We start from the raw sequence: 20,699 nt of genomic DNA on the forward strand, positions 1-20,699 counted from the left end.
AATGAAATGTAATTTGATGCCTACATTTAGATTTGTGATTGCTTAAGCAACAGTTTAAGATACATTTATGCTTCTATGTTTATATATTTATGGGTTTTTTTCTATCAGGAAAGTGATTAAACATATTTCTTGAACCCTAAGGATAATAATTCTCATCAGTAAAGTTCGTCTATGCATGATAACTTAATGTCTTCATACAACATTACACAGAAATTTAACTCATAGATTCATAGTCATAGAATCATACGGCATGGAAACAGACCCCTTTGGTCCAATCAGTCTGCACCAACCATGTTTGAGGAGAAAGTGAGGTCTGCAGATGCTGGAGATCAGAGCTGAAAATGTGTTGCTGGAAAAGCGCAGCAGGTCAGGCAGCATCCAGGGAACAGGAGAATCGAAGAAGGGCTTATGCCCGAAACGTCGATTCTCCTGTTCCCTGGATGCTGCCTGACCTGCTGCGCTTTTCCAGCAACACATTTTCAGCTGCACCAACCATGTTCCCAAACTAAACTAGTCCCACCTGCCTGTTCTTGGCCCGTATCCCTCCAAATTTTCCTATTCGTAAACTTATCCAAATATATTTTAAATGTAACTGTACCTGCATCCATCAGTTTTTCTGGCAGTTCATTCCACATGAACCACTCCCTGTATAAAAAAGTTACCCCTCGGGGGTAACTCCTTTTTAAATCTTTCTCCTTTCACCTTAAAAATATGCCCCCAGTTTTGGAATCCCCCCACCTTTGTCATTCATTTTATCTATGACCCTCATGATTTTATAAACCTCAATAGGGTCACCCCTCAAACTCTGAAAGCTTCAGTGAAAATGTTCCAGTTTTTCCAATCTATTTTTATATCTCAAACAATTTTTTATATTCCTGGCAACGTCCTGGTATATCTTTTTTGAACTTGATCTGGTTTAAGTAGGTTGAAATAGGTGCATGAAAATGGCACATGCAGCAATGCAGTGGATGTACATTAAATCTGCCAGTTGGAATTTCTCTTCATTAAAGTCTTAGTTATCTAAGGACCTTAGAATAAAAATGGGGAGTAGTCCATATTGCACAACTTTGAATTTATAAACACATTGAAAATTTCTGTCGGTGAACATATGTTGAACACATGGCCGGGGTTTCCCATTCTTAACGTAGGAAGGTGAGTGAGCTGCTCATCAAGTGTTCATGTTCATGTTCATGTTCACATTCCCATCACACTCAAGCCTTCTCTGTCCCTTGCAGGAGAAGGTGATGCACAGCAAGGAGGGGCCCAGACTGGAAGGGAGCTTCCTGATGTTTGTATCCTCACTGGTTTGGAGGAAGATGTGATCCAGCTGGCAATGAAGAACAAGGTCAGTTCTGGTCAGCGGAGAGATTGGAGTGGCAGAAACCAGTGAGGAACATTGTTGTCTGCTATGCTCAGAAGTGCAGCCAGTCTCAGTGCAAAGGTTACTGCTTCTTCACCAACTGTTTCTCTTTCTTCTCTTGATGAGGTATAAATGGTCAACAGTGAAACAGAAGAGAGCACAGAGGACAAAGCATGTGACACCCCAGAGGGTGAACCAGCCATGTATTCACCTCCACTCTCCAAGAACACAGATGCAGTTACCTCAGGGGGTACATTAGCTATCTTAAACTTGAGGACTCAGTCTGGTGAGCACATCATTAGTAGATGTCTGCAGCCAATGCTGGAAGAAACATTTGAAGTCTGTGATACTTAGAAGACAACAGAGACCAGATGTTGTTGAACCCCATGCAGAAGATATGCCACTGGACCTGATCATAATTGACATGTCCAACGTGCAGACACAGGCAGGGGAACATCAGGCAGGGATGCCACAGCTCCTACCAGACTGGACTGAAAGATGGAGACATCTGTCCATCTTCCTTCTTCTGTGATGGTTCCAACATGTGAGCATTTGGCTACCTTCATGGGAAGGGTGGCCTTGGAGATCCAGGTGTCGCAAGATGCTCAGTAGTTGAAAACATCAAGTGCAAGTAATAAGCCAAAGGGTTACTTCTAGTTGGAGGGAGCGAAAGGCAAGGGTCTGTGGAGCATAGAGATGACACCTGTAGACATGGATGCAAAGGTGATGGGAGAAGAGTTCTGTTTTGTTCCAATACATCATTGTTGACAGAGCCTTCAGCCATTTTGACCCATTTCTCACACTTCTCCTTTCACTCCTCATCGTCCTACACAGAACAATGAAAGGATTCTTCTTGTCATCTCTTTCCACTCCTCAGGCTTCTTTGTTCAAGGATCATCTCCACCATTTCTGCTACCTCCACTTCCATGCCACAACCAAGCATATCTTTCCCTCCCTCCCCTGTCAGCAGTTCACAGGGACCTTTCCCTTTACAATAGCCTGGTTCACTCTTTCCTCATTCCTAACCCCTCTTGATCTACTTCCACCCCAGTGCCTTGCCATGCAATTGCAAAACATATAACACTTGCCCATTCACCTCCTCCCTTTTCACTGTTCAAGGCCTCAAATAAACATTCCAAGTGAAACAGCAATTTACTTGGATTCCTTTTCACAACAACTTCGAAACATGAACACTGGCCTCCATTTTGATTACACCCTTCCCCTTCTGTGTTCTGTTTGCATGGGTTTTCTATCACAGAACCGACAATTTTCTGGTGTTCACACCAAATTAACCATCATTTTACAGCTCCCTTCAGTTCCAAAGTAGAATCATATTGAATGTGAAACGTTAACTTTACTTCTCTGCCACCAGACGCTGTTGGAATGGTTGAGATAATACAGCACTTTGTTCCTATGGTGTAGAAATTGAGGGCTGCAATCACCTGTAAGGCACCTAGAGTGGGATTTTCTCCTAGTCTTTGTAGTCATTGGTGTTTGCACAGCAGCTGGAACAAGTAGAAGACATTGACCCAGCATATTGAGACTTCATTGACACTGATATGACATTAATCTGTTGCAGGCAGATAGCAATTTTGATCCCTGTTGACTTGACTTCAATTGGCCCTCTTGTGCAAGCTGTTGTACCTTGGAGGCTGATCCACAACTTGTTCCCGCTTCTCAAGTTGCTAATATTACTGCTGTTGCTGTTGCTGCGGTGGATGCCTGCACTTTCTTCTGAGAAGTATGGGTGACCAGAAAAATGGAAAGGATAGTTAATGTCATCTTGATCCTTTTGGGAGAATTGTGAAGACAGCAGATAGCAATATTTCTCTGCTGCCTTCTCCCAGCCATCATGTATTCCAGTGGAAACTGCATTCTATACAGCTTCAAGGGGCAACAATGACATTTGCATGTTGGTAGGCTATACTACCTGGGGTACTGAAAGAATGGTGAGAGTGGGTTTGCTCATTGGAATTCAAGTCCCAATATTACTCCTGCCCCAACATCCTACTGTTTCTGTGACCCTCCATCATCCCCTCCTTGAGATGCCAGTAATCACCGTCACCATTGAGACGCCTGAGCTTTCCCCCAGAGCCCCTCACAGTTGAGGTCTCACTGCCTCTGCTGAGCCTTGACCCTGCCTCAATCGGATGAAAGTGAGGACTGCAGATGCTGGAGATTAGAGTTGAGAGTGTGGTGCTGGAAAAGCACAGCAGGTTAGGCAGCTCCTCGGATGCTGCCTGACCTGCTGTACTTTTCCAGCACCTCCCTCAGTTGGAGCCTTCTGGCATTCCTTGAAGCCCACAACAAAACTTTATGGTCCCTGCCCTGACCATATCACTGAGCAGAACTGCAACCACTCCCCCATTATTGTGGTCATTCCCTCCACTTTGTCAAACCTCCCATCTTGATCCCCAGACATGAATTGGCCTCAGCTTCAATGTCATCCTGAGCAGATGCTTCAGCACACCTAACTGACGGCAGGCTAACATCTTTGAAACACACTGGCCCCAGAGTGAGATACCAGACTCACAGTACTGCTGAACACAGACACTTATCCTGGAAGCTTGTCATGGTTGCCAGCAATCCTCAGTCAAAACTTTCCAAACATAGTTTGGGACTGCCATAGTGTTAAGGGTTTAGATGGAGAGGAATTTGTTAAGTGTGTACAAGAAAATTTTCTGATTCAGTATGTGGATGTGACAACTAGAGAAAGTGAAAATCTTGACCTACTCTTGGGAAATAAGGCAGGGCAGGTGACTGAGGTGTCAGTGGGGGAGCACTTTGGGGCCAGCGACCATAATTCTATTAGTTTTGAAATAGTGATGGAAAAGGTTAGACCAGATCTAAAATTTGAAGTTCTAAATTGAAGGAAAGCCAATTTTGATGGTAGCAGGCAAGAACTTTCAAAAGCTGATAGGGGGCAGATGTTCACAGATAAAGGGACAGCTAGAAAATGGGAAACCTTCAAAAATGAGATAACAAGAGTCCAGAGACAGTATATTCCTGTTAATTTGAAAGGAAAAGCTGGTAGGTGTAGGGAATGCTGGATGACTAGAGAAATTGAGGTTTTGGTTAAGAAAAAGAAGGAACCATATATCAAGTACTGACAGGAGAGCTTGAGTGGATACTTAGAAGTGTATAAAGGCAGTAGGAGTATACTTAAGAGGGAAATCAGGAGGGCAAAAAGGGGACATGAGATAGCTTTGGCAAATAGGGTTCAGGAGAATCCAAAAGGATTTTGTAAATACATTAAGGACAAAAGGGTAACTAGGGAGAGAATAGGGCCCCTCAAAGATCAGCAAGGCGCCATATGTGTGGAACCACAAGAGATGGGGGAGATAATAAACGAGTTTACTCTAGAGAAGGACATGGAAGATATAGAATGTGGGGAAATAGATGGTAACATCTTGAAATCTGTCAATATTACAGAGGAGGGAGTCCTAGATGTATTGAAATGCATAAAAGTGGATAAATTCTCAGGACCTGATTAGGTGTACCCTAGAACCCTGTGGGAAGCTAGGAAAGTGATTGCTGAGATATTGTATCATTGATAGTCACAGGTGAGGTGCCAGAAATCTGGAAGTTGGTGAACGTGGTGCCACTATTTAAAAAACGTGGTAAGGATAAGCCAGGGAACTATAGACCAGTAAGCCTAACTTTGGTGGTGGACATGTTGTTGGAGGGAATCCTGAGGGACAGGATTTACATGTATTTGGAAAGGCAAGGACTGCTTAATGATAATCAGCATGGGTTTGTGCGTGGGAAATCATATTTCACGAACTTGATTGAGATTTTTAAAGAAGTAACAAAGAGGATTGATGAGGGCAGAGCGGTACGCGTGGTCCATATGGACTCCAGTAAGAGATTTGACAAGGGTCCTCATGGTAGACTGGTTAGCAAGGTTGGATCTCATGGAATACAGGTAGATTTAGCCATTTTGATACAGAACTGGCTCGAAGTTAGAAGACAGATGGTGGCGGTGGAGGGTTGTTTTTCTGACTGGAGGCTTGTGACCAGTGGAGTGCCACAAAGATCAGTGCTGTGTCCACTGCTTTTGGTCATTTATATAAATTATTTGGATGTGAACATAGGAGATATAGTTAGTAAATTTGCAGATGACACCAAAATTGGAGGTGTAGTGGACAGCGAAGAAGGTTACCTCAGAGTTCAATGTAATCTTGATCAGCTGGCCAATGGGCTGAAGAGTGGCAGATAGAATATAACTTTGATAGATGTGAGGTGCTGCATTTGGGAAAGGCAAATCAGAGCAGGACTTACACATTTAATGGGAAGGTCCTTGGAAGTGTTGCTGAACAAAGAGACCTTGGACTGCAGGTTCATAATTCCTTGAAAATGAAGTAACAAATAGATAGGATAGTGAAGAAGGCATTTGGTATGCTTACTTTATTGGTCAGAGCATTGAGTATAGGAGTTGGGAGATTATTTTGCGACTGTACAGGACATTGGTTAAGCCACTTTTGGAGTATTGTGTGCAATTCTGGTCTCCCTCCTATTGAAGGATGTTGTGAAACTTGAAAGGGTTCAGAAAATATTTACAAGGATGTTGCCAGGATTGGAGGATTTGAGCTATAGGGAAAGGCTGAATAGGCTGGGACTGTTTTCCCTTGAGCGTCAGAGGCTGAGGGGTGACCTTAGAGGTTTATAAAATCATGAGGGGCATGGATCGGATAAATGGATAAAGTCTTTTCCCTGGATGGGGGAAGTCCAGAGGTAGAGGACATTAGTTTAGGGTGAAAGGGAAAAGATTTAAAAGGGACCTAAGGGGCAACCTTTTCACACAGAGGGTGGTGCATGTAAGGAATGAGCTGCCAGAGGAAGTGGTGGAGGCTGGTACAATTACAACATTTATAAGATATCTGGATGTGTATATGAGTAGTAAGGGTTTAGAAGGATACAGGGCAAATACTGGCAAATGGGACTAGATTAGATTAGGATATCTGGTCGGTATGGACGAGTTGAACTGAAGGGTTTGTTTCCATTGCTGTATATCACCATGATTCTATGACTGTATAAGTGAAGGATATGTTCTTTGCTCAGGAGGTTCCACTAGTAGGTAAGGGCAGCCTCCAATACCTGTCCAGCAGCTTGGAAACAGTTAACTAGGTAATCATTGCACAAGTGTTAAGATGTTGTCCAGATAAGGAGTGAGGAATTGAATGTTAGGCAACTCACTAGCAGTCGTAACTTGTTTTATTCTGACTCTTGTTCTCCTAGGATGAGGGTCAGGTATTCAGGGAAATGGACGTAATCGGCGCAGCTGTAATTTTTGTTGCAGGTTGAGGGTGTCCCAAGTGAGTAAGTTGGCAGCACAGAGGTCATACAGGATTAGCAGTTTCAGAGATTAGGGTCATTTAGAGTGAGTGAGAGAAAAAGTTAAAGTGGTAGAGCATGGCCTTTCATGGGAGGTGCATGCTGTAGCCGTGATAGAGTATGTCTGAGGCATAAGGAAGAAAAGATTGTAACACATACACTGGTAGAGTGGAGAAGGACATAAGCCTTCTTCCAACATGCTGGCCATTCCCCAGACAGCTGAGTTTGCACTGACTCATGTGACAACCTTGGTGCAGGCTGGCATGGTCTGGCATCATGGCCTTCTTTTCTGGTCCTGGAGTTAGGGTGGGCCGCAGTGGGGAGAAGAGGATATCCTACCTGGACGCTAACCTATCTGGCTAGCCCTCCAGGTTCCTAACCCAAGTGGGGCACCAAATTTCCCTTGTCTGCCATATCATGGGCAAACTCCATGAACCGTGCATTGTAGCTCTAGACTGATGGTGCATGTCTGGCTGCAGGTGGCATCAGGAATGCCAGTGAATTCCAGGATATTCCAGTTGTGGCACATTGTTCCAAGAATGGCACGTGATAAGATGGGCTAAAATCAAACATTAGGACTGCCATAGCAGCAGCTACCAAGGAGCAAGAAGGCGGAGATGGCAAGTTAGGTAGTGTTCAGGCTCCTGTCCCATCCACTCCCTTTCAGCTGACTGGCCACATCCTTCTCTTTGTTTTATTGTTTCTTATCATTTGTTATTATTTCTTAATTTCACTTTTTGTATCAAATTCAACCTTCCTTCCTGTTGTGACTGAGCTGTGGCAGTTTCAGTTGACATCACTCAGTACTCGGCAGTTTTGGTGGGCCCGTCCTTGGTAGTTTCAGCATGCCAACTAGTCCTTGGCAGCTTTGACAGGCAGCCAATTCTTGGCAGCTTTGAGAGGCCACCGGTTCTCAGCAGTTGTACAGGACCTAGTCCTCGGAAGTTGGAGAAGGGCTTGGTCTTCAGCAATGGCCAGTTTGTGAAACCAAGAGGCCGTGGAATGAACAAAAATTTATATTTGTCTTAACTTGGTCTCATTTTTTAAATGTGTAATTTATGTAATTAAATAGCTCTGTTTTTGTGGTGACTTATACACATTTTACTGTATTTTCACAAATTTAAGTAACAATAAATTTCTATCTATCCATTTATCAGGGTATGTAGTTCATGAGACAAATTTGCTAAGATAACAGCAAGAAATCTTGCTCAATGAGAACCATCCAAAACAAAATAACAAAACTTGCACTTGGTCAGAAAGGTGAAAGATTCAGCCCATTTGTGTCTGTTTATTAGAGAGAGAACAAAAAGAAAACAGAAACAGGTATGAATGCAAAGAATAAGCAGTCTTACATGAATGGCTTGTGACTTATGAGAGGATGCATTTAAAGATTTACACCTTAAACATACTGCAGGTATTCTGCAAATATTAACACAAGATTTATTTTATAGTTCCAGAGTGACCAGTCATCAACTGAAGGAGAATAATGGCTGACAGTAAAATCCATGACCAATCTGGTAGGCGTTTTTAATGTTTATTAAGTCATGTATATAATTTTAATGGAATAAACAGTTTGCAGTGAAATAAATTACTGCTGGAAGAAGTAAATCTGTTAAATATCACAATATGTTTTTAAAAATCACACTATTTAGTTATTTGTAAACTATTATTATTGCCATCATTACCAAAATATATTCTAATTATCATATTTTGCCTATCAAGCTATATTTATATATTCATTAAATGATGATGGATTAATACTAACAGAGGGATTTCAATATTAAGCAAATTGCCAGTGGCGTTGGAGAAATGGTACTGTGCTTTCAATAAAAATGAAGTTGTTACAACAAAAATATTACATGGAGAATCCTTCAGCTTCTTGGTATTTCTAAAACAAACTGAAAATCAGAACGGAACTGGCTGGAGGTTTTACCTTTATGCTTTCTTTTAATTGGCAAACTGTCCATGAGAAAACGTTTCTTGAGTACATTTATGCAACAATGTTGGTTATAGTATTCACTATTTTTTCCTACATTTACAGTTTTAATCTTTTTGAAGATTGTCAGGCAAACAGAAAACAGAGAATAGGCTTAAATAGGTCTCTTTCAGGTTGGCAAAATGTAATGAAAGTTGTACCACAGGGATTGGTGTGGGATCCTCAACTGTTTACAACTGATATGTGGCGTAATTGATATGTGGAGCTTGTTCAAGGAGCAACTATTGAGTGTCCTTGATAAGTATGTACCCGTCAGGCAGGGAGGAAAGGGTCGTGTGAGGGAGCCGTGGTTTAATAAGGAATTGGAATCCCTTGTTAAAGGGAAGAGGGCGGCCTATGTAAAGATGAGGCGTGAAGGTTCAATTGGGGCGATTGAGAGTTATAAGGTAGCCAGGAAGGACCTGAAGAGAGAGCTAAGAGCAGCAAGGAGGGGACATGAAAGGTCCTTAGTTGGTAGGATTAGGGAAAACCCTAAGGCTTTCTATAGGTATGTCAGGAATAAAAGAATGACTAGGGTAGGAATAGGTCCAGTCAAGGATAGTAGTGGGAAGTTGCGTGTGGAGGCTGAAGAGATTGGGGAGACACTGAATGAATACTTTTCGTCAGTATTCAATCAGGAACAGGACATTGTTGTCAATGTGAATAGAGTAGAATTAAGTAGAATGGATGGCTTTGAGGTATGTAGAGAAGAGGTGTTGGAAATTCTGGAAAGGGTGAAAATAGATAAGTCCCCTGGGCCTGATGGCATTTATCCTAGGATTCTCTGGGAAGCAAGGGAGGAGATTGCAGAGCCATTGGCCTTGATTTTTATGTTCTCATTGTCTACAGGAGTAGTGCCAGAAGATTGGAGGCTAGCAAATGTGGTTCCCTTGTTCAAGAAGGGGAGTAGGGATAACCCTAGTAACTATAGGCCGGTGAGTCTCACTTCTGTTGTGGGCAAAGTCTTAGAGAGAATTGTAAGGGATAGGATTTATGAACATCTGGATAGGAATAATGTGATCAAGGATAGTCAGCATGGTTTTGTGAAGGGCAGGTCGTGCCTCACAAACCTTATCGAATTCTTTGAGAAGGTGACTAAGGAGGTGGACGAGGGGAAAGGATTTTAGTAAGGCGTTTGATAAGGTTCCCCATGGTAGACTACTGCAAAAAATACGGAGGTATGGCATTGAGGGTGAGTTGGAGGTTTGGATTGGGAGTTGGCTGGCTGGAAGAAGACAGAGGGTAGTAGTGGATGGCAAAGGTTCATCTTGGAGTGCCGTTACTAGCGGTGTTCCGCAAGGATCTGTTTTGGGACCATTGCTGTTTGTCATTTTTATAAATGACCTGGAGGAGGGGTTAGAAGGTTGGGTGAGCAAGTTTGCGGATGATACGAAAGTCGGAGGAGTTGTAGACAGTGAGGAAGGATATGGCAGGTTACAGCGGGATATAGATAAGCTGCAGAACTGGGCAGAAAGGTGGCAAATGGAGTTCAATGTAGCTAAGTGTGAGGTGATTTACTTTGGTAAGAGTAATAAAAAGATGGGGTACTGGGCTAATGGTCGGATACTTGGTAGTGTGGATGAGCAGAGGGATCTTGGTGTCCATGTACACAGATCTTTGAACGTTGCCACCCAGGTAAATAGTGCGGTGAAGAAGGCATATGCCGTACTGGCTTTTATTGGTAGAGGAATTGAGTTCCGGAGTACTGAGGTCATGTTGCAGTTGTATAAGACTCTGGTGCGGCCGCATCTGGAGTATTGTGTGCAGTTTTGGTCGCCATATTATAGGAAGGATGTGGAGGCACTGGAACGGGTACAGAGGAGGTTTACCAGGATGTTGCCTGGTATGGTAGAAAGATCGTATGAGGAAAGGCTGAGGCACTTGGGGTTGTTTTCATTGGAGAAAATAAGGTTTAGGGGTGACTTGATAGAGGTGTACAAGATGATTAGAGGTTTAGATAGGGTCGACAGTGAGAATCTTTTTCCACGTATGGAGTCAGTTATTACAAGGGGGCATAGCTTTAAATTAAGGGGGGGTAGGTATAGGACAGATGTTAGGGGTAGGTTCTTTACTCAGCGAGTCGTGAGTTCATGGAATGCCCTGCCAGTAGCAGTGGTGGACTCTCCCTCATTATGGGCATTTAAGCGGGCATTGGATAGGCATATGGAGGATAGTGGGCTAGTGTAGGTTAGGTGGGCTTGGATCGGCGCAACATCGAGGGCCAAAGGGCCTGTACTGCGCTGTATTCTTCTATGTTCTATGTTCTATGTTCTATGATATGCATATGACCTAGAGTTGGTTGGCTCAGTTGACTGGATGGTTGATTTGTTATAAAGTGTGATGCTAACAGTGTGGGTTCAATTCCTGCACCAGCTGAGGGGACCATGAAGGACTCTCTTTCTCAAACTCTCCTATTGCTTGAGGTGTGGTGACCCTCAGGTTAAATGACCACCCATCATTTCTCTCTAATGGGAAAGTAGCCCTATGGTCTGGTCAGAATATGATAACTTTACCTTTATGTGGAATGGAGGGGTTATTTTAGGAAGAAAAGTTGGACAGGCAGGATTTGTATACAGTGAAATTAAGAGAAACAATGAGTTGACTGAAACATGGAGAATTTCAAGGGCTCTTGAGGTGATAGATGTGAAGAAGAAGTTTCCTCTTTTAGGAAAATTTTGAACGAGGGGTCTCTGTTTTAAAATCAGAGGTCATTCACTTAGAACAGGTATGAGATGAAAAGTTCTCTTAGACAGCTGTGTGTCATTGGAACTCTCTTCCTTAAGAGGTGGTGGAAACAGAGCCATTGAATATTTTAAAATCAGAGATCAATAACATCCTGTTAAACAACAAGGTGAAAGGTTATCAAAGGTAGAGTAAGATTATGGATTTGAGGTTTCAATCAGATTATTGAATAGTAGAGCAGACTCAAGGGGCTGAATGGCACGTTCATATAAACTAGATGAGCCATTCAAATAATATGGCTCAAAAGCCGTTCAAAAGCTGGGAATGCTACAGCAAGTAATTCAGTTCCTGACTCTGCAAAACCTGTCAACTATCTGACATAGAGTGGTGTGATACTTGATAAACTGAAGCTATCATGCTGTGATACTTATATTAACTCCTGTAACATAAGGCTGAGACATGGGTCATGTGGTACTGAACAATTCAATGAACGATTATTACAGCTCATTGTATTTACTATGTACATTATGAACATAGAGACTTGCATGTCTAGGCTCAAGCTAAGCAGTTCAGATGTACCAAAGTACAGTTTTCTCAGTTGGTTATGATGCAAGAGGATGGAGCTTAAGATGGAGACCGACCTTTCAACCACTAGGTCTCAGGCCATGATATAGTGAGGACATCATGAACAGGTCCCTTAAAAGTGCATCGCACTTCTACAAGGCATAAGTCGAAGTGTGATGGAATACTCTTCACTTGCCTAGATGAATACAAACATTCAAGAAGCTGAACCCTTCCAGCAACAAGTAGCTGAATTGATACACACCCAATCCGCAGCCTCTAACATTCACTCCTTTCACCACTGATGCCCAATGGCAGCAATGCATACCATTTACAAGATGCATTGCAGTAACTCAGCAATGTTTGTCGACTGTACTTTCTAAACTTGTGACATCTACCCCATTGAAGACCGACCTTTCAACCACTAGGTCTCAGGCCATGATATAGTACATGGTAAAGGACAGCAGATACGTGGGCACACCACAACCTGAAAATTCCCCTCCAAGCCACTCACCTTTTGACTTGGAAATATATTGCCATTCCTTCAGTGTTGCTGGGTCAAAATTCCTGGAACTCCCTAACATTACAGTGGGCTAACTACAGCACATGGACTGCAACAGTCAAAAAGGTCGCTCACTACCACCTTCTTTTGGCCGATTGACAATAAATGCCAGTGCCACTCGCATCTCACATTTTAAAAAAGTCAATCAATTTAGATGGGCAGAAGCATCTGTTCATCAACTATTTAAATTATTCTCAAATGCCCAGTCCAATACAATCCAATGAAATCGAGAAGCACTAGAAATTATGATTGTAACAATAAATAGTTCTAAATTTTTCATCAACTGTCAAACATTATGGAGATTTCTTCCAATTTACCATTTGCAACAAATTGTAAATGGTGTTCACAAGGATTTTGCATATGATTCTGCTGCAAATAGTGGTCAGAGCAAATTATTCTCCTTCATTAAATTCTAAGCCTGAACTGACACAAAATTAATAGGAATGGATGACCTCTAATAATAAAGACACGGGGCTTAATATACTTATGCAGTTCAGTGGACTACAACTGTAGTTTTGTCAAAAGTCCACAGGAACTTTTGCAAACTCCATTGGAGTCTTTCTGAAAGATATCAGGGATTGTGACTATGGTGCAAACAGTATTTCAGGGCCATCGCCTGTGAGACAATAAACCAAATAAACTCAAACTTTACATGGTAAAAACAAGGACTGCAGATTCTGGAAACCAGAGTCTAGATTAGAGTGGTGCTGGAAAAGCACAGGAGGTCAGGCAGCATCCGAGGAGCAGGAAAATCGACGTTTCGGGCAAAAACCCTTCCAATATCCACGAACTTTAACTCCCTGCAGTGCAACCTGCGACCCACACAAACGGCAGTGGTGGGATCCGAACCCACGCCTCCTTCGAGGCTGGAGCCTAAATCCATCGCCATAGACCGCTTGAAACGTCGATTTTCCTGCTCCTCAGATGCTGCCTGACCTGCTATGCTTTTCCAGCACCACTCACAGCTTACATGGTTGATTCATGATTTGTGCTGTCTTAGCTGACACCAAATGTAAGAGTTGATAATGAGGTGATTATACTTCTTTTCAGGGAAGGAAGACATTCTTCCCGAAAGGCAAGCAACATTAAAATTAGGGAATGGGACATACTCTCTGACCAATCTTGAATACTGTACTTCCACATGTAGGATGAGTATGACCAGCATATTCATTTCCAAGTATTATTTTTATTTTTTAAAATAATTTCCCCCCCTCTGCATTATTCTTTGAATTCTGCTGAAATCTGTGGGAGGATAAGATTGTGTCCTCAATGATTAACTAATTTCATGACCTTCTTAAATAGTTCTTGGAGGAGTTTCCAGATGACATCTACTGTACAGGTGGATACCAGTACAGGTGTTAGTACAGTACATCTACTGTACAGGTGGATACCAGTACCTTGAATAAAGGTGAAACTGGAGGGTTTTTAAAAATACAAACTTGATGTTCCACAGCTATTTATAAAATATTAATTTATGGAATTGGACTTAAATGCTTTATCATTTATTTTCTGAGTTTTTAGTGGCTAGTTGGTCACTAAATTTTACAGGATTTTACAAGGCACTGCAGTACCCATCCCCCCTGAAATATAAAGTCAGGGAAACCCACTCACAATCCTAATGGCTGCACTACAGCAATTTATCACTGAGAGTAGTCTTAATTGTTTTAAGTTGAGACTTTTTCCTGTTTCTCAGGAGGATGACCTGGCTCAGAAAGAGCTGTCTATCAATTGTATGATTGGTGATTCTGCAGTCCCAGCAGCTCCAGTGTTTGGACTACAGGTAGTCCAACTATACTAGAAGCCCAAGTTAGTCTGGGAACTAACATTGTGATTGAGGAAAGGTGAGGTACTGAGTTCAAGAATCCAATGACTGGGTGGTGATTAGTTTCTTCTACAGGTATCTCCAGTAACCCCAAGGGGAGGCAAACGTTGTTTCCCCCACCTTGTCAAATAGTATATCACACAACTAAACCTGCTGGACCTGTGGCATTAGCTTCTACCCAAATCAGTGGAATGAGCCCTTTAAGTGGGCAGTGATTTGCCAAGCATAGGTAGGATACCCAATGCCATCCTGCTTCTTATGAAATTTCACACAGGTTGGTTGGGTGAATAGGTTTCAGGAAGCCATCTGCTGGAATTTATGTGCCCTGCCACCTTTAAACCCGCCAGCAAAGGAGCATAAAAAGTGTAAAGCCAAGCCATTAGAGAATAAGGGAATATGAGAATAGGGCAGGGAAGTGGAGTCATGATAGCAGATCGGTTCTGGTCTTATTAAATGACAAAGCCAGCTTAAAGGGCTATTACTCAGCTTCCTCTCTTTTGTCCTATGTTTTTGTATTCTGATATCATTATACATTGTCGGCTCAAACTGCAAAGGTCGTTTTCAAATTGATATCTTTTAAAATATTTTGCAGTTTACTCAGAAGTTTCTATGATTGATATTTTCTATTAAATAATGGGAAGCATGTTCAATCTTCAGTGATCTGCTGACTGTGCATTTATATTGGGTCAGTGCCTAGATTGTTCCAGAAAGACGGTTTTGTGTCTGACCGCAAGCCTGTAAAAATGATTATGAGAGCATTTTTTGAGAGAATGCACATTGTTCGCTGGTCATTTGGTGAGGCTTATGCTTTAGTCAGTAGGATTTAGAACAGAGCTACAGAATTTCATGAGTACAAGGATTTTTCAGTATCCAAAATGAAACACTCATCTCTATGATTACTAAATAATCCAGCCATGTCTCATCAATTTAAAACTTTGCAGATTCAGAAAAAATCTATATTTAGCAATTTGAAGAGCTTGCATATAATAACTTAGGTATTCTCAGCTGTGCCTTTGTACAATGTCTTTATCCACTTTGTTTATACGGAGATTCAGTAACATAATTGATATTTAACAGTTTGTGAACTAAGCTGATCTATTAATGCTGTTTTCTTTAGTTACAAGAGTTTTGAAGATAAAACTAGAAAGTGCTAGTTTATGACTCTTCAGAACTGAAGGAGGGTTGAAATTCTGGATGTTGATGAAATGCTGGGTGATTCCAGGAGGCCAATTCTTTTTCACCATATGTACGTAGCTCATATGATGAATGCAGCACAAAATTTGAGAGGGTTTTCAATGAGATAGTAGTTTGTTCAGACAGTTAATGTAAAGAAAAGGCAGTACTAAATGGGGGGAGAGATGAAATACATTGGGAGGAAATGAATGGGAAAATAACGGGCAGGGATCAGGTCAAACATGATGACTTTTAGAAAATACTGATATATACCCAAATTAATGTCACAGCAAAATCTTTCACTGAAATGGATTTAAGCTAAGTCAGTATCTGTTTAGAATAATTAGTAAGTCATTGTCATCAATGTTTACCATTCATATTCCTATTCTATACTTTTTCTAAATCAACTGCTTTTATGTTATTCCAACCTTTGAGCTTTTTCTCTGAGTTTACAACAAATGGAATATTGCTACAGCTGCCTCAGTAAGAACAAGCTCCTGTTTGTTTGTGTACCACTGTCATTTATTATTTTCCAATATCATGTGGGAATGAAATGTGTTTTCACAAAATTGAAAGTGGAAATGCTGAATCTGATCTCAAAATACCAGTTAAAACTCCTGAAATCCAACATCATTGAAAGGAATTCAGCTGGTAGTGGCTGGACTGAAGTAGGAGCCATTAGGAAAGAGCTTTATTGAAACAGTGGAGACAGGTTACAGCAGGTTCACTCGGTTGATTGCTGGGATGAAGCAGTCCTTCTTCATGAAAAGTTACAAGATGGGGCTATACTCATTGACATTTAGAGCAATGAAAGTGAAATAACTGCACAGATGCGTATTGCTATTCTGTAGAAAATGAATTGTTCTATATCTGTTTGAAGCCCTTTGGGGCTTTAGCCAAGTAATCAATTTAAATGTTGCAGGGGTGGGTGGGAACTGGTCGGTGCTGGGAATAGCACTCATGGTAGAACATCCAATTTTACTAGCCTCTCCAACTGGCAACTTGCCCCAATTGCTCTGTAGTCCTGGCTAATATATTGCAGAATGGGGTGGGTAATATATAGGGTGCTGCTTTTGTCTTTTCCTGTTCCATTTCTGATATTTTCCATTACTAGAAATGACCTGACAAAGGCATTTAATACATGTGCCTAAATATGGGCTGGTATTCAAAGGCCTGCCTCTAAAAATAGCATGCTGTCTTTATATGTCATCTGTTAATGCTCTGAAAAACTGGGAACATTGAACTTAGCATCTCTTAGCATCCAACACTAGAATGGCACACAGTGAGAATTAACTATTTTCTGCAGGGTTAGCACAGAGTTACCCCTCAGTGCACAAAGTCAACCTGTAAAAAAAATGTGCTCACTGCTTTTTCCTTGCCAGCAGGCAATATCTCCATGATGCAGTGATACACATCGAACACCCCTTCAATGTTGTTCCCCCTTTCTCCATAATGTATTTTTTTAATGTAGGCCATGAATTAAATGATCATAACATTAGCAAGTTGGCTGGGATCCAGTTAGACCTTTGAGTGGGTGGATCATGGTTGAACTGAGATTTCATTAAGGCAGAAAGTCCTAGTCAAAGTGACAGCAGGCATGTCAGCTGTTTCCAATCTGATATTCAGTGAAATTTATGGTTAACTTAATTAGTTTTGATTCACTACTACTAATTAAGAAACCTGAAGTAAAATATCCTCTGCAGATGTTGAGTATTCATGTGTATTTTTGAGGTTTTAAACTCATCTTATTTATTGTCACAGAGCAATTTAAAGCTACCTTAAACTTAAAAGAAGGAAATTGTAGCAATAAACAACGGGAAACCTCACTGATCCCTGGCCTTGGCTACATGACAACTGGAGAGGAAAGATTCCGAGGACGGCGTAATGCTGTTTTTGATTCTGATTCGGATTACGTGAAGTTGGCAAAACGAGGGGGCATTCCAGGTAAGTCCACGGGCAGCTAAAAAATAGAGGTAGGTACATCTCAAATCTCACATACAAACATATGAATTAGGCGCAGGGGTAGGCCTCTTGACCCCTCAAGCTTGCTCCTCCATTCAGTAAGATCACAGCTGGTCTGATTACTCCATATTTCCATCTACCCTAATTACCTTTCAACTCTTTGCTTTTCAATAATCTATCTACCTCTGCTTTAAAAATACTCAAAGTCTTTGTTTCCGCTGTCTTTTGAAGAATTTCAGAGGCCCCTCACATGCTCAAATTAAGTGCACAAATCATGATTTTATTCAACAGTATCCTCTAGCTGTAGGTTCTCCCAGAAGAAACATTGTTTCCAAAGCCATCCTTTCAAGACCCCTCAGGATCTTATGTTTCAATCAAGCCACCTCTTGCACTTCTACACTCCAGTGGATACAAGCCTAGCCTTTCTAATTTTTCCTCTTACGATAACCCACCCATTCTGGATATTTGTTGAGTAAGTCTTCTGAGTTGCTTCCAATGCATTGACATCGATCCTGAAATAAGAAGACCAATACTTCAGCAGTGCCCAGCTGTATTTCTATGGCATTGGTTGATGGCCATTTAAATATCTTGAAGAGAGATGACAAAATTTAGAACATAAGTAGCATAGACAGCTTTACTGTTGCAGTGTATACACTCAGGAAATGCATTGTTCTTTTAAATGAAATGTCCTTGAACTGCAGTAGTTCTAATGGGAGGCAGTGTCAGGTGCCAGATTGTTTTTGAGTAAAAGAAGGATTTCAGTGTCTGCAAGGGTTGCTTGATGCAGAATCAAGGTGTCCTAATATTCTTATACTGAAAGGGAAAGAGAATAATCAGTAAGATTCAAAGTGAAGGCCTCTGAAGTAATGATATCCAAAATAATTAGTTCCCTGGAAGGCTCCCAAATGTATTGTTTGAAGAAAATGTCCTGAATATCCTCCATGAACCCACCTTTCAGGTTGCTTTTGTCAATTCTGTTGGTCCAATCTATGTGAAGGTTCAGAGCTACCACAGTATTGCAGTACCTTTCTTTCAAATTTGAATTATTTCTTGGTTTATACTCTGTCCTACTGTGTCACTACACACAGAGGACATATAAACCATTCCCACCAGAGACCTTTTGTTATTCCATATCTGTACCCAAACCGATATTGTATTTTCATCCTCTAAACCAGTGTTTCTCAACCTTTCCATATTCAACGCCCCCTTTTCATCCTTGAAATCATGCAACGTCCCTAAATCACCAAAGTCTGTTTTTGCACAAATAACTGCAATCACTGCAGTGCTGAAAACGGAAAACTTTTGTGAAATATGTTTTATATACAACAAAAAAAAGTTATCATTTATTACTGTTCTTACTGTCCACCTACTTTTGGCTCACTCTGTATAAAATTTAGTCTGTGATAGCAAAATAGTCAATGCGATCCTTGTGGTTCATGTTGTCTTGCTAAACCATATACATCTGGTTCAATTTTTGTCAAAAGCAATCTCAGGTCACCACGCTGAACAACATGCATGCGATTGCAGGTCTTATCTTATATTCTGGCGATGGCACTGAATCCTTTCTCAACCAAATAAGAGGTAGGAAATGGTCGTGCAAACCACTTTGCCTCTTCGCTTAATAGCAGGAAATGACATCGGGTGGCATCTTGAATCCTAAAAAGGGGCTCACCCATTTGCGAAAACCGAATTTTCATTGCAGTGTCATTTTGGAGCTCTATCATTTCATCCTGAAGGCGAATGTCCATTTCTTCTGCACATGAGATAAAGGGGCCAGTCAACCATGTAGGGATCTCCATCTTGATAAGATCAGCAAATCGTATTTTCATATAATCCTGCAGTGCATGAATGTGAGCCGAGTAGATAAGTAATTGATTATCAGTAACATCCTCCGCGATATTGTTTGAACTCGGGAACTGGTTAAACTCACGACGCATGATATTCCGATGAAAGTGATCAAGTTTTGCAATAAAAGATGTAACAGCATTCCTTGCTTTTATGAAACTCACATTATCTCCTTGTATCTGCATGATCAGCGAATTGCACTTATCGAATATATCCGCGAGATATGCACAGTTGTGTTTTACGGTTTCGGCTTTCATACAAAGGTTTTCATTATTTCTGTGTAGGAATTCAATGATAGAATCGAACAGTTCATGGAAACAATTGAGGCATTTTCCTTTCAAGAGCCATCTCACTTCGGTGTGTGGCAGCAATTGCAGAAATTCATCCTCATTCTCTTTACAGAGTTGGCGGAGAAGTTGTTCATTCAGAGAATGTCTCTTTATATAGTTTACCACATCTATCACCACTTGTAGAGAATGGTTGAGGGCTTCACTAAGTTTCTTTGCAGCCAGATGCTGCCGATGGATAATGCAGTGTACTGTGAAAACATGTGGCACTTCTCTCTTTAATAATGCAACAAATCCCTGATGTTGGCCAGTCATAGCACACACACCATCCATAGCACAAGCAACAATGTTTTTGAGGGGAACAGACTTTTTATCAAAATAATCCTTGACGCAGTCGAAGATAGTCTTACCTTTGGTATCTGTCGGTAGATCCAGAGCAAAAAGTAGTTTTTCTCGTATTTCATTTTTGTCGATGAAACATACATACCCCAAAGGTAAAGCTTGATTTCTGCATATAGTACTTTCATCAATTTGTAAGGTGATTTCTTTCTTATCAAAATTTGAGGCCATTTCATCGATGCACCTTCTCACAGAATCGTTGCTAAGAGGAATACGCTTGATAGTCATTGATGGTTCCTGATGTACCATGGTTGATAACACTTCGGAAATAGCTGGATTCACCCACGGAATGAGGTTTACCACATTTTGCAATTAGCTTTGCTATTTTGTATGATGCCACAAGGCCATCCACATTTTTGGCTCCCATGTTTGAAAAAGCAGTGGAAATTGTTGGTCGCTGATTGAATTTATTCTTTAATGTTTGAAAATATGCCAAATCTTTGTCCTTTTCATCACTGTTTTTCTTTTCCAAATGTTTAATTAGATGAGAAGGCTTCATGGCCTCATTGGAAATACTTTGTTCACAGAGGAAGCATAGTGGTAACTGCTTTTTCGATGGCGATTGAATAAAGCCATATTGCAAATAGTCCATGCTATACTGCCTGCAATTTTTCTTACTCGATGAGGCCATTTTTACACTGTCGCTCAAATACCCTGATGGAATCATGATCATGATAATTTTAAGACGCTCAGATAAGTGGCAAAATTTGATTGGCTAATTAGCTGTAATGTGCATT

At 41.2% G+C, this 20,699-nt stretch overlaps 1 protein-coding gene across 4 annotated transcripts in view; it reads left to right on the top strand.

Annotated features, from left to right (window-relative positions):
- Positions 1–20,699, top strand: part of cunh7orf57 (chromosome unknown C7orf57 homolog) — a 78,139-nt gene that overhangs the window by 12,461 nt on the left and 44,979 nt on the right. For 3 of the 4 annotated variants that reach the window (XM_087988619.1, XM_043693799.2, XM_087988621.1), the window contains exons 2-3: positions 8,146–8,211; positions 17,231–17,413. In XM_087988619.1, the coding sequence (XP_087844745.1) occupies positions 8,181–8,211; positions 17,231–17,413 (214 nt within the window). In that variant the 5' untranslated portion in view covers positions 8,146–8,180. Of the gene's footprint in view, positions 1–1,235; positions 1,346–8,145; positions 8,212–17,230; positions 17,414–20,699 lie in introns of all 4 variants that reach the window. The other variant, XM_087988620.1, reaches the window with a different exon arrangement.

This window comes from Chiloscyllium plagiosum, unplaced genomic scaffold, assembly GCF_037043375.1.
Source record: "Chiloscyllium plagiosum isolate Xiang-an unplaced genomic scaffold, Cpla_swu_hap1 HiC_scaffold_7, whole genome shotgun sequence".
NCBI lineage: Eukaryota > Metazoa > Chordata > Chondrichthyes > Orectolobiformes > Hemiscylliidae > Chiloscyllium > Chiloscyllium plagiosum.